This window comes from Zingiber officinale, chromosome 7B (genome assembly GCF_018446385.1).
Source record: "Zingiber officinale cultivar Zhangliang chromosome 7B, Zo_v1.1, whole genome shotgun sequence".
NCBI classification, from domain to species: Eukaryota; Viridiplantae; Streptophyta; class Magnoliopsida; order Zingiberales; family Zingiberaceae; genus Zingiber; species Zingiber officinale.
The window spans coordinates 116003041-116017398 of record NC_055999.1 but is presented as its reverse complement, the minus strand read 5'-3'; the positions used below and the strand labels follow the sequence as shown (position 1 = coordinate 116017398).

Below are 14358 nucleotides of genomic sequence, written 5' to 3'. Positions count from 1 at the left end.
TGGTCAAAATTACTTAAATTTTATCAAAACTTTAAGCTAGTTAAAATTAAATTATTTTAAAATAATTGTAGAAGTTGCTTCCTACTATTGTAATTAAATTTTAAATTCCAAATTCTAAATTCTAAAATATTGAATTCTCATACATTCTAAATATTATTATATTAAAATATCATTTACTAATTTAATTACAACTATTTGAATTTTATTAAAATTACTTTAAAATAATTGTAAAGTTTCGAAGTAGTATTTAGTTACTAAATAGCTATTACAATAATACAATAACATTGTGTTAGTTGTGGCACTTTGTAGTGTCTAGAATTACTACAACAACATTGAAAGTAAGCGATGTTCTTGGAAAGTAGGAGGCCCTTTGCCGTGATTTGCAAATTATTATAGATAAAGTCATAGCTATTATAAGATGATTTTATTCAAATTAAAATATTCTTTCATCATATTAATGGAAGACTAAAATTGATAATTAGGATTCAATTTTGTCAAGGAGTACTCATATCATTACAAAGTTCAATCTATCTCCTTTTCTTAGACCATCCACACCAGTTTCTCTATCCAAAATATATAATTTATGGTAAAAAAGTTACTTTATTAAATTTGGATATCCATTTTTCAATACATCATATATCAACTTCCCTATTTCTTCTCTCTCATCTATAATGTTTAGGGAATGGAATCTATTTCCTAAATTTAGATAAATACTGTTCATAGATGCATAATTTAGGGAATGGATAGCTGATGTAAAGATTTTTTAGTTATCCTATTCAAAATTTAAGATAAAATCTTTGAATAGGATATCTTATGTGGATGATGACCGAAGAGTTAGATTTTTGAATTTGCATACACTGTGCTCTAAATCCATTTACTAGACTAATCAAATAAACTTCCATATTAGTCGAACAAAAAAAAAACAGATTGATGTTCCAATCTCTGAAACTTCCAAATTTTGTTCAGGCTCTCGTGCATGAATCTCAAATCATTAAATATTCAGATATATTATTATCTCATCATAATCTAGCAGTCAACCAATGAATACCAAAGAAGAACAAAGCAAAAGTTGACAATATCATGGAAAAAAAAAACATTTCTGCTAAAATTCCAAGCACCAAGTCAAAGCAATTATGGTGGCATTTATCAATCTGCTAGCGTTGACATAAGCGAAGCGAACTGCGAACTGTATGATTAATTTTAAATGTTCTAAAACAATTTGCAATGTTTTTAGGAACAAAGTCAACGTGATCTCTCAGAGTCTTTCTTTATTTATTTTCAGAATTATTGGAGAAGAGAGGAAAACGGAGGAGAGAAGAAGAAGGGGGCGAAGAAAACAGAGCGAGGTTCATGGAATCGAGTGGTCGCGGTTCTCCTCGCTTCGCCGCCAGCAGCTGCTGCGTCGGAGTGAGCAGTGGAGGAGTCAGGCCGAGATTCATGGACGACGGCGGCTGCCCGACCACCTTCGTCCAGGCCGACGCCGATTCCTTCAAGCGGGTCGTCCAGAAGCTCACCGGCCACGGCATGGCGGCACCGCCGGGTCCCAAGAAGCAAACTTTCAAGCTCTACGAGCGCCGCGGCGGCCTCAAGACCTTCAAGGCGATCCGACCGCCGGCGCCCTCGATTCCGGCGACCCTGTCGCCGAGCGTGCTGGACTTCCCCTCGCTGGCGCTGGCGAGCCCGATCACGCCGCTGGTACCGGACCCCTTCGACCGCGCCGCGGCGGCGGCGGTTGCCGAGGAGGAGCGAGCCATCGCGGAGAAGGGATTCTACCTGCACCCGCCGCCGAGGAGCGCGGTGGAACCGCCGAGGCTTCTGTCGCTGTTCCCCGTCACCTCTCCGACGACGCCGTCCGCCAGTTCTTCACCTTGATGTTTTGGCAGAGAATTATAGATTTGATTTTCAGTTGTGATGCCTGTGCCCGACGGAGATGGAGATGCTGGAATATTCCGGCGGCCGGAGAGTTGTCTGTTTCATGTGTCAAATTGGAGCTCCTTTTCTCCGGTCGCTATGTTCTTGCTTAATCTCTCCACAATCCAAATCCTCATTAATTTTGACCAAAATCCATGCAAAATTACAGTTCCATCTTATTATTCAAATTTGTTTAATAAGATATTCGAGCAAAATGTTATTTAAATTTATTTAATAAAATAACCAATTTGATTTTGTTTTTTTTTTTTATGAATTTTAGATTGGTTTAAACTTGAGGTGAACTCGATTCCTTTACATAACTTCCTTAGTTGATTTGTTTATATACCTTCTAAGGAATCATTAGATGATAAGCATGGTTCATATGAACAAGTGTTTCAAATTGGATAAAAGGATAGTCCTGTGCACGTAATTCTCGTCAATGCGGAGTTCCAAGGAAAGATCTATCATACATAATCTATTTTTAAAATTCATGAAGGAGGTCGGAGGACAATAAGACTCCCCTTCTTTTGTTTAAATAGGACGGGAAGTAAAATAATTTCTTTAGTTTAACAAATAAAACATATGAATTACTGAATTTAGCAAGCCAATAAGAACAATGAACAGTTCATTCCTGGGAGGCTAAAGATTCATGACTAACCCTAATTTAACTGTCGATAACTACCCACAAGAATCTACAAACAACAAGCATTAAGCAGAGGAGGGGGGGAAAATGAACAAAATAGTAAGATCTTCAAGAATGTGAACATTTTCTTGATGAATGCTGCTGGTTTCGGTGCCGGTGTAGTGAGATATCTCGAACCAGCAGTAGAACTTCGAGCGAGGAAAGCCATGTCCATCAGCAATGGAGGCCTACAGGTAGCGGATCAACTCGACTGCGTATTTTCCTTTCCTTGTTTCTGTTATCTCCCCAATCTGCGACAAGTTACTTGTAAAGAGATGGAATGGAACTCAAAAACTTCGTGTCGGCCAATAACTTGCAGCTCTGGAGTTAAAATGGGATCATAGATAGAATCCTGAATTACAAGAACTTATCGTCCCAATTTTTTTTCAGTGTCCTTCAACAGATTGGAATCACAGGAAGAACTAGGGTAGGTTTTATGAAAACTAGTTAACCGTCCAACTTATTCTAAATGTTTTCATGAACCAAACCTCTCATTCTGATTCATTCATTAAATAAGCCCACCAAAATGGCTTTAAGTTTTAAGTTCAAACAATGGACATCAAAAGAGTAACCAAGAAATTATAGAAAATAGCAAACTATAACCTTTCAAACTAATTTAAGCAACGAAACTATATTTTCTTTGCAACAACAAAGATTAACAACAATACATGAAACAATGAATGATTCAGCAAATGGATGAAAAAAAAAGTTAATTAAAGACATAAAGCTCATAAACAGAAGGGAAAATGGAAAACATTCATTTACCTTTAACCTTCCTTTCCCACTAACAGAAACTACATCTCCTGTTTTTAGTGTGGCTCCATTTTTTGTCACCGGTGCCCAGTTAACTCGCACATCCCCATTGCTGATTCAAGAAACAAAAAGTTGGGTTTATCATATTATAAACACATGCAGTATTATGAATGTGTATCTAGTTCTATTTAAAGGGCAGCCCGGTGCACGAAGCTCCCGCCATACGGGGTCCTGGGGAAGGATCCATCGTACGCAGCCGTACCCTGCTTTTTGCAATCCGTGACCAACTTTACCGTTGTGCCAAAGCTCTCCATCGTATCTAGTTCTATTTGTGATTTAAAATCGTTTTTGTCTATGCAGCCATTTTGATCAAAACAGCTTGATGGACCAAGACACATTAGAATGTGAGCTCCTCATACTCTCAGAAATACATATCATGCCTGATTTTTTTTCTTTAAAGTTTATTAGGTCCATCAAATGATTTCTTAAATTGTTTGATGTAGGTCAAGGAAATGAAAATTGTTTAACAAGATTATTTGGAGAAGAGAAAAAGGGGGGAGATGAGACAGGATGCACCCTTTGGTCAACACAAAGTGTGGGGCACCAATGAAGAAAACTTATACCTAAGGAGGTTACCTTTGGGGGGTTTGTTATTTTTATAAACTATTATTAATGTTTTAAAGATATTTTCTATGGTTTTTGGCCTTTCACCAAATTATGCAAAATCAGCACTATATTTCAGTGGTTGTGCAACAGAGATAAGATCCATATCTCAAGATTAGTAGGGATATAAGAAGGGGGGCAGCATTTAAATACTTGGGGAATCCAATATCTTCTCTAAAGATCTATTTTAGAGATTGCTCTAGACTGGTGGACTTTGTTTAGCTAGAAATCAAAAGTTTTATTTTATACAGGAAGGGCGGAGGTAACTCAATGCAAAAGGACAATTCTCTTATCGTGAGGCTACTCCTTAAGCGTATTAAAAGTCTTGAGATAATAATTACTAGATTCTTATAGTGTGAAGAGCATCTACATAATGTCCCAAGGGGATCTATGCGTTCATCCAAGAAGGAAAATGGTGTAGGCCAAAGGTAGATTTTATATAAGGCCAACTTCCTAAGATACACAATAGGCATTCCTTTCTATAAGATTCCAAAGGAATAACATTATTTGAAATTTAAAGAAGCTTCTTAATCGCCCTTGGAGGTTGAGATTTATGCAGTCACTTGATTATGTATCATGGAAAATAAATTAAATTTTTAATAGGAAACGGACAACATAAGCCTGTTAATGGGCAATGCCTCTATTGTGTATTTCTAAGATGAGTGAGCTAAAGTTGTTTAAGTGAGGGTGACTTGAATTAGAGATCAAATGCAACTACTCCCATTTTAATACTTGGAATAGCATATGTTCACTTGCCACTCTTGGAAAAGATAACCATGATGAGATTATATGGAATTTCTCCAGAAATGGCAAATTTCACCTCAAATCTGCATATAAGTTCATCAAAAATGAAGGTCACTACTATTCAGGATACTAATCAGAACGCAAATCTAAAGGAGCTTACCAAGGCTCTCCTTTATATCTTGGTTACTGTTTTTGAACAGAGTACCTACAGTTGATAGGTTGGGAAAGTGGGGAGCAATAGCAAACACAAAAATCCGAGTTGTTTATTACTAGGTACCAATATATACTACGTCTTCTTTGATTGTAGCCACTCAAGGCAAATATGGAGAATTGTCTCAAGCTGTAGTAATATTATTGTTTGTCACATATATGGGCCATTGTTGAAAATTTGACTATGTGATAAGATTGGAAATGTTTGTCTGAAGGGTAAACTTTTGTTCACAGCTGATGCAAACCAGATTCAGCTAAAACAGTTAGGAGAATATTTGTGGAGGCCTTTTGCAAGTGAAACCCTTGCCCTTCACAGAAAAGTTGATGCTGAGGTCAAACTTTTCCATTCTGTAAATCTAGCCAGCTGAAAAAAGTTCAGAAAACCTAAAGATACTGCTTCTCTTAGAGTAGCAGTGAAACTTAAGATGGAATTCTTCTAGAGTTGCACCATGTAGAGCCACTGACTTCTGGCAATACATAACTTGCTGAATCTGGAGTCTATATTGTTCAGAACCGCTAAGTTAGGTAGAAGCTGTTTATCGCTAAAGCTGTTCAGATACTACTGGAAGTTGTATCACCAGTTTCTTTTCTGAACATGGGTTCTCTGACGGTATATGTAATAGCTAATGACTGCTGAATTATCTGGTCCGTTGTCTGTGCCAAGTTTTTTTCGAGAAGCTGCAGTTTTTCAGTATATTGTAAGCTGATGCATGGGGACTCTGATTTCTGCTCGATACCAAACCTTGTGTTCCCTGCTGAATCTGCCTATATCTGAGCTGCCTTAACTGAACATCTTGTTCATCTAAGAAAATTGTAAGTTCTGATTGATAGTGTTTTTTTTTTTAATATTTTCAGATCCCAGAGTTGCCTATGAATTATGGGACTAGATGCTGCTATGTTTTTCTAATACTTGTTTGTCGAACAAGTGAAATTTGTGGCCCTAAGGCCCTCATTGATCCGATGGGAGATCTATGAAAATCATGGACTTAGAAATTTCTTCCACTTCACTTTTGTACAGATTGTTTACTTAATTTTTCTGCTTTGATTTAGTTTGCTGTATATGCATGTTATGTCTGTTATGGGCATGAGAATTAAGACAAGAGTGTTGTTTTGGGGTTTCTTTACATGCGTATTCAGTGGTGATGTCACTTGCGCATATGTTTTCTCAGTAGTATATGCTCACTAGCCTTGTGCAAAATCATAATAATAATAAGAAGAAGAATAAAATTAAAGATTCTACATACGTAAAATTGACAGCTTATGGAAAGTCTTCTAAATTGTACCTGATCAAGTCTACAAGCTTTGTTCGAGATATCTTAAATCCAGCACTAGCAATTGCATCAACTCTCAAGGATGCTTCAACAGTTTTGGATGTTTTAGTCCTACAGTTGGATAATGAAATTTCTCAAGTTGTATTAGGACCCAAAAGATGAGATCGAAAGCCACAGTGAGAAAAACAGAACTGATAAAACAACGCAATTATCCCGAACCTTGGAGGCTCATACTCCAAAGCAAGCAACGGTATAGGTGTGCAAGTCACAGTCACATTACCAACCTAAACAAGCAAAGCTGTTTAGTGCCAAATTTCATTGGCTACAGTTTGGAATGACACTAAAAAAAGAAGCTTGATGGTAGCTTGAGATTTGAACTTGAATCTCATTAATAAGGGCAATATCGCTGAAATAACTTCACCAAAGATCTTTAACGACAAACTATGAAAACTATAAAATGAGATTTCAATGTAAATAGGCTATAGACAGGAGATACGATTAAGAATGATATACCCAAGAAAAGGAAGTTTTCACCTTATCCATGGATGACACAACAAACTCAGTAAGTTCTGGAACAATAAGGACTTGGGCTCCCTTTTCACCCTGTATAATATAACAAAGCATATCAACCTCTTAGATTTGTTTTTTTCCTTGGAATAATCGAACTTTCAAATATACAACCACCTAAAAATTGTAAAAGCGAAGTCATACACATTGACATTGTACCTGCACTAGAATATCTCCAACTTTCTCTCTAGCAATCCCTGTGCCAAGAATTGCACCAAGAAAGTCACCATGAGAACAACCATCAAAATTAAAGTTCCCCGTGATGCTGGAGAATTTTTTTTTTTCAGCAAACATAAATAGAGGATAAAAGCAACAAGAGAACATAGATTAAAAAAACCTCAAGGCAGAGACAACATCTGGGTCAGTTTGCATGACATCTGGATGTCCAACTGAGAGGCGGCAACGTTCAGCCTAAATGAATCAAAAACAAAGTTTCAGATGAAATAGTAATTCTCTTCAGAATGTTTGAGCATCTTAAGTAGCTTACCTCAGGATAACCACCCTGAGCTACAGCTTTCACATCAGCCAGCTTCTCCAGTGCAAGAAGAGACTCCCTTAGAACGGGTGGAGTGAGAAAGTCTGTATGGATAACCTCTCTTCTTGTCAAGGAACGTCTTGCCTAGCCACCAAAATGATCAATTTCATCAAATGTATTGATTCCAAGAAGAACCGAGATTACAATTCTAATGCTAAGTGACCGTAACCCCATGATGCAAGTAGTAATTGGGGCCCGACAAATGGCCCACTGAGCCCTATTGCCCACATAAATATAAGGGCACCTTTTCAACATCGCATCACTGATCTTGGCCCAAAGTGACATCAACCTTAAGACAAACAACAAGCTAATTGACATCACAACATGGACACATGGTAGCACCCAAAGGTGTGAATGCAAATCCCAAGGACCACAGGCGGAGCCATATTAACAGCTAACCGGGCTATAGCCCGGGGGTCCAACGGCGGTGAGAAGGAGAATTAAGGTGGGAAAAAGGAAAAAAAAGAGGGAAAGGGAGGTAGCCCGGGGTGATGACATCGGTGTCAGCGCTCGTGGTCTATACAGCCTGAGTAAGGGGTGAGCAAAAATTCGGAAAAACCGAATTAACCGAACCGAACCAACCGAATTTAGAAATTCGGTTCGGTTAATTCGGTTTTCGGTTTTTTTTTGAAAATTCGGATCGGTTTTCGATTAATTCGGTTCGGTTTCGATTTTGAATTTTGTAATTCGGTTAAACCGAATAAGAATATTATTTTAATTAATTTTTATATTAAAATATAATTAATTAAATAAAATCTTTTTTTTAAGGTAAAACCGAAAAGGGTTTTCAAATTCGGTCAATTCAGTCGAAAACCGAATTAACCGATATCTTATCAGTTCGGTCGGTTCGGTTTCATAGGGAAATTCGGTCAATTCGGTTGGTTGAAAAGAAATTCGGTTTTCGGTCTATTCGGTTCGGTCAGTTCGGTTTTGACCGAATGCTCACCCCTAGCCCGAGTAGATGACCCGGGTTGGCTCTGCCATTGCCAAGGACTATAAATATGGCCCTAGAAGATAAAGCAAGGACCTTTTTCTTCTCTGTGTCAACAACAGTAGAGAAAAATTAAGATTAGCTCTCTAAAGTTGGACAGAAGACTAGCGAGTAACTGAAAGATATCCAAATTGTGAATCGAAGACAAGCAAAGAAAAGGGGTGAGGAAGGAATTTTTAGGCGAGAGGCCTAAATCAGGACGATGCCTATGACCAACTAACATTGACCAGACAACCAAAGCCATGAACGCTAAGCCCTGAGGATAGCAGTCAAAATGGAATTAGCCAACAAAGACCCATGAGCAACTCACCACCGAGAACCCATGCTAAAAGCACGCAACTCGTGACATAGCCGACAAATAGCGCTTGACAAATGTGGGGCTCAATAGTTCAAAACACGTAACGATGAATCAAAGAAAGGTAAAATATAAAAATTTGAACAATGAAGTAGACATACTTCTTCTAGAACTCAAGAAATTTAGCCTTCTTCGTGGTGCGAGGTCTGAGATGCCATCAAAACGAATACTGCCCTTCAACTTATCACGACAAGTTAAAGGGATCACCTTTGTAAGCCCCTTGACTCCACGGATTTCGTGGCCTCAACCTTGATCACCTTAGTCTCGACAAGCAAAGGAGTGACAACTTTGTCTGCTTAGATAGGGAACGATGAAAAGACGTCAGGCCTAGGGGATCGTTATACTCACAAGAATTGCAACCACAAGCAAGTTAGTAGTCGCTAAAGGACCCAAGGCACTTGAGGTGACATTGATAATTGAGAGGTTGGCACTGCTCATGCAGTGCCTAGATCTGCACACCAAGGGCATGTCTTCCTCAATCTTCTCGGAGAGTGAGGCTTCAAAGATAGGTGTTGAAGATTGTACAATAACCTGTTCGTAAAAAAAGGCATCACCTAAGAACTAAGAGAATCCATACCTATAAAATAAGGAATTAACATGTCAACCACCTCATGTTTACAATAAAAAGGGAGGGCAGACCACATACCTATGGGGCCTTGAAAGACTAATTCCACTAGAGCCTCCACAAACAAGTCCCTAAGAAGTTTGGATTTAATGATGGAGCGTTGAACTGTTTGTCTTTACACTCTTAACAATGAGCTTTTCCGAGCTCATATCGTGAAACTTAACACCTAGCCTAGGATAAATGCCTCCATAAAATATTGACAAGAGGACCTAGAGCTCTTTGAGATCCAACTTTTACCTATTAAGTTTCATCAAACTTTAAGGGTTGTCTTAGTTAGAGGGGAGACCAACTTTTCATGTCTCAAAAGATGGGTTACTTGCAAACTCTGCATAGCTCATCAATTAAACTAGGGGCAAAGGGATCTCGTCCTTAGAATAGATCTACCAACAACGAGACCTCAGGAATCACCATGATGATGTTTTTGCCCTTTTTCAGTCGAGGGCAAGTCACATGACAAGGCTTGACAACTCAGGCCTCTTCAAACCTCTTGACTACTTGGATCTTGTGGCCTAAACCTCAAGCACCTTAGTCTCGACATGCAAAGGAGCACTAGCTTTGCCTGCCTAGCTAGGGACCAAGGAAGAGATGTCAGGCACCTAGGGGCTCACAAGGATCACTACTACAGGCAAGTCAATCATTCAAAAGGACCTAAGGCCCTTAAGGTGTCACTAACAACTAAGAGGCTAACATTGCTCATGCAATGCCTTGATTTGCACACTGGAGGAACACCTTCCTTGCTCCTCAAGGGAAGTGAGACTTGAAGTTGAGAATTGAAGGTTGTGTCACTACGTGTTCACTAAAGAAGAAACCACCTAGGAAGTCCAAAAAATTGATACTTGTAAAATAAAGAATTACTATGTCAACTACCTCACCTTTACCATAAAAAGGTAAAACACACCTATGGGGCCTCAAAAGACAATACCACTAGAGCCTTCTTAGACCTGTGTACTTTCCACCTGTGTACCTGCATTTACCTCCCTCCATATCCGTGGGACCGGCTCTAGGGGAGCCGCTGATGTAGCGGTTCCACATTTTTACTAGAGCCTTCTTAGACAAATCTCTAAGAAGCTCAGATTCAATGATACCAATTTGCAAATCAATGCCTCTTTCATCTTGCCTCTTTCGTCCTAACAAAAGGTGAATAGGACCGGAGGGTTGGAACAAGTGACCTAGGGTAGGACACAAAAATGAATCCTCTCTTCTACCCTTTGTGACAAAGTCAGGCTTCCACCCAAATCAAGAAGACATGCAGTAGCTCACTTGGCCAAAGCACACCTGATTGGCCTCTTGAAAAAGTCACTCAATAGGTTCAATCCTTACCCAACGTGATTCAATTAGGAACATGGTCACACGCCTTCGTGATTTCAAAAAGAATTGCCCTTCATACAAATAAAGGGAATTTAGGTGTTAGATGAAGGGGGAATTTAAGAGTTAGATGAAGAAGGAGTTTAGGAGTAGGTAGCAAAGGCAAAAAATGGAAAATGAAGCTTGACTAGGAATTAATTAGTAGACAAGGTAAACATCCCATTCGGAGTTTCATCCCACTAGAAGGTCGAAATGTTCAGTCAAATTTCTGCAAAACCAAACAATAAAGTCATTGGGCACCCCATAAGACCATTTGAGCTCAACAAGCTTAGTGGAGGGTAGCAAATGAGCATCCTCTCATTCACACCTATATTCCTTAGTCAAGGTCCCATGCTCTAATGGGATGTCAATCGGGGTTGGCTAAGCAGAAAGAGGGTGGTGAGACATCAGGTGAAGAGTAAGGACAAGTCAAAATAGTGAGAAATTGGAAGCAATACTAGAATGGAGCAGAACTTGACAAAGGTCCTCAAGGAACGAATGACAGTCTCGAGAGAGAAAGTCTAGCAGCTAGAGAACTTACTGCCATTTCAGCATGGCCACATTACTGATTAATGCCGCAAAATGGCGTCAAACCTAAGACAAGCAACAACCTAGCAAACTTCATAGTTTGGACATGCCCAAGGGCTATAAATATATAGGCCCTAGGAGGTGGAAAAATGGTCTTCAGCTTCTCTGTGAACAGTGGCAGTAGAGAGAAGCTCCAAGGTTGGCACACCCACCTTGACAATTCACCTCGGCCAATCTCCCATCTCAGCCCAACAACTATCCATCACAGCTTGCTCTGATCTTGGGCTTGCCTCTGGACAGAATTCCTACAATTTAACACTAAAAAATACTTGCTCTTGGAACTTGGAAGGTCTGAACTATCTGTTAACCCCGACCTTAATAGATTCTATAACGAATTTAGCTAAAGGCGAATTCTCAACGCAAAATGGATAGCTTTCACCATAAAAACCCTATTTTTCCAAATTAAGAGAACGCAAACAGTCGGGTAACTCTCATCAAGGCTAAAAGAGTGAAGGGATACCATTTCGAGAATGTTCTTAACGGCCTCAGCCGCATTCCTGTCGCCGATCCCTTTGAGGGCCGATTCCGCCCCTGCCGCCGGCTTCACGGCGAGCGCAACTTGGCACAGCCCTGTGTTTCGTTCAACTAATGTGTTAGCCAAATCGAGAAAGACATCTGTCGGAGTTAAGCACAAGTGAAGGAGAAAGAGACCTCTGCGTGGGGATTGGAATTGAGCGAGGGGAGTGAAGGGCGGGACGGGGAGGAGAGAACGAGAGCCTGCGAGTAGTCTCCGGAAAGCTGATGAAGCAGAAAGACCAAGCTTCATGATGGGCGCAGAGGCGGTCGAGAAACGCGCCGCCAACATATCCGTCGCCGGTGGCGAGACAGTGTGCTCGACGAATCGAGGGCAAGGCGAGCCCACGTCGGGTCGGATTGACGGGTACGAATGTAACAGCTACAAATGTCAAAATCCACGACCGGACCGGGCCGGGCCGGTTCGGTCCGAGAGCACGGCCTGCTCCGGATCGTGTTGGATATGACATGTGACTTTAGACCGGGACATGACCCGTGACTCCGGTTAATCTACGCTCCAACCAACTCAAAACCCACTTTTTTTTCTTTAAAAAAAATAAAATAAAAAACATTTTTTAATGTTTCTATATTTTATTATTTTAATATTTATGATTTTTTAATGCTTTGATATTGTTTTTAATTTATATATTTAATTTTATGATTCATTCCGAAAATTATCATCTGATTCCGTAAAAAATTCTTACCGATGTCACAAATGAATCTCAATGGAAAGATGATCTAACATCATAAATTTTTCAAATTTCCGTATGCAATATGCTATTTTTGAGTAATATCATTGAAATGATGTGTATTATACCTATTGACTTATAGGTAAGGATAGTGTCCTTTCGGATGGGTCAGTGGTTAGCACATGAGGTATTGTCATAATAAAGTCTGAGATTTGAATCTCGGTAAAATACTTATCTTATGTACTAGTCGCTATTCCAAATGTTGGTAGCCGTCCGTGATTTACCTCCTCCGTGTTGATCTTGAGATGGATTAACGGAGACGTTAGGACGAACATATTCATTTTATTGGTACAATGGTAAGTAAGAAGGGATATATATATATATATATATATATATATATATATATATATATATATATATATATTATGTGTAATTTGTTTTGGATTTTCTTTAATTTTTTAGCTTTATATCATAATTCAAATTATAAATCCCAACTCTCTCACTCTCTCACACACACGCGCTTAAAAATCATACATAAAACTTTTTAAATAAATTATTAAACTAGTATATTAAGTATATATAATCAACATATAGCATACCCTCACAGCATATATATAATCAACATATAACATACCCTCTCACAGCATTCCTCATTTAATACACACAAACAAGAGAGAAGGCCCCACGCATCTGAAACTACACGTGGCTCTTAACCGATGAACTGTAGCCAGTGAGATCGTCGTAGTACTTGGACCACAACATAATTCCTCCGTACTTCTTGGAGCCCTTGATCTCCGGCAACACCTGCGAAGTCAGATCGCCGGCCGGAATGAAGCCACTTCCGGCGGCCTCAGGGGCGGCCGGGAGGCCCAGGAAAACCTTGGTCGCTGGGATCGACACCCACTGCTTCCATGCGCCGGCGAGGTTGCTGGAATCGCCGGGGCTGTATTGGCAAGGTGGATTATTGTAGAATTGAACCCACACATAGTCGAAGAGGCCGGTTTTGAGGGCGCCGCCGAGCCAGGAGTCGGGGAAGGGACACTGAGGGGCGGCGCTCAGGTAGACTCGCTTCCCCTGCTTGCTATAGTTCTTGAGATATCTGCGATTTCGTTCGGAAACACGAATCAAGATTGGAATTTGATGTTGAAAATCGATCAAAGATTGAATTTTTATGAGAGATTTGATTTGGTACTTGGCGAGAAGACCCCAGTACTGGCTGCCGCCGCCCTCGATGTCGAAGTCGACGCCGTCCAGTGCCGCGTCTCCGAGCGGCCGGGAGGAGGAGGAGCCGCCCAGGAAGTTATCCCAGATGTAGGCGGCGACTTCCCTGGCGTCGTCGGCGGAGGAGAGGCCGTAGCTCCCAGCGCCGCCGCCGATGGAGAGGAGCACCTTGATCCCGAGGCGCTGGCACTTTCGGACGTCGGCGCTGAGGCCGGTGCAGCCGTCGGAAGCGGGGTCGCAGTGGCCGGCGAGGTTGAGGACGGGCGTCTGCCCGTTGCCGAAGGAGGAGAGGAACGCGAGGTTGACGAAGCGGTAGTTGCCGGAGGCGCAGGCGGCGGCGAGGGTGCCCTCGTTGCCATTCTGGCCCCAGTAGACGGCGATGCTGCCGGCGTGCGACCCCGAGAGGGAGGCGAGGAAGAGGAAGAAGCAGAGGAATAAGAGGTGCGCTGCCATGGCTGTAATTGTTGTCGATCGAATTGGAGAAGGTGCATATATATAGAGATTCGGAGTGGCTGATGCCTTGCCGTGGAGAATGAATCGCATGACAAATTTGGTTGAACGGCGACGCCGTCGTAAACAAATTAATTTGATTTTGAGGACCTAATGATAATCGCCAAGCAATCTCAAGGAGAAGAAATTCAGTAACATTTGGAATTAATAATTTAACAGTTCTATAGTTTAGGATTTAGAATTGAT

General features: G+C 40.6%; 3 protein-coding genes across 3 annotated transcripts; 1 reads left to right on the top strand and 2 right to left on the bottom strand.

The window, feature by feature from the left end:
- The first annotated feature begins 1007 nt into the window (after window positions 1-1007).
- LOC122007071 (VQ motif-containing protein 4-like) lies at window positions 1008-2138 on the top strand. Its single transcript, XM_042562834.1, has one exon. The coding sequence runs from the start codon at window positions 1351-1353 to the stop codon at window positions 1870-1872; it is 522 nt and encodes a 173-aa protein (XP_042418768.1). The 5' UTR covers window positions 1008-1350; the 3' UTR covers window positions 1873-2138.
- Window positions 2139-2476: 338 nt separating this feature from the next.
- On the bottom strand, window positions 2477-12106 carry LOC122007070 (putative RNA-binding protein YlmH). Its single transcript, XM_042562833.1, has 10 exons — window positions 11891-12106; window positions 11700-11809; window positions 7289-7420; window positions 7139-7212; window positions 6961-7066; window positions 6769-6837; window positions 6454-6518; window positions 6247-6345; window positions 3359-3458; window positions 2477-2844 (listed from the first exon to the last, which is right to left on the bottom strand). The coding sequence occupies exons 1-10, from the start codon at window positions 12042-12044 to the stop codon at window positions 2782-2784; spliced, it is 972 nt and encodes a 323-aa protein (XP_042418767.1). The 5' UTR covers window positions 12045-12106; the 3' UTR covers window positions 2477-2781.
- Window positions 12107-12990: 884 nt separating this feature from the next.
- LOC122004101 (acidic endochitinase-like) lies at window positions 12991-14115 on the bottom strand. The gene is made up of 2 exons (XM_042559033.1): window positions 13634-14115; window positions 12991-13540 (listed from the first exon to the last, which is right to left on the bottom strand). Exons 1-2 carry the CDS (start codon window positions 14113-14115, stop codon window positions 13138-13140), a joined length of 885 nt encoding a protein of 294 aa, XP_042414967.1. The 3' UTR covers window positions 12991-13137.
- Between the last annotated feature and the right edge of the window lie 243 nt (window positions 14116-14358).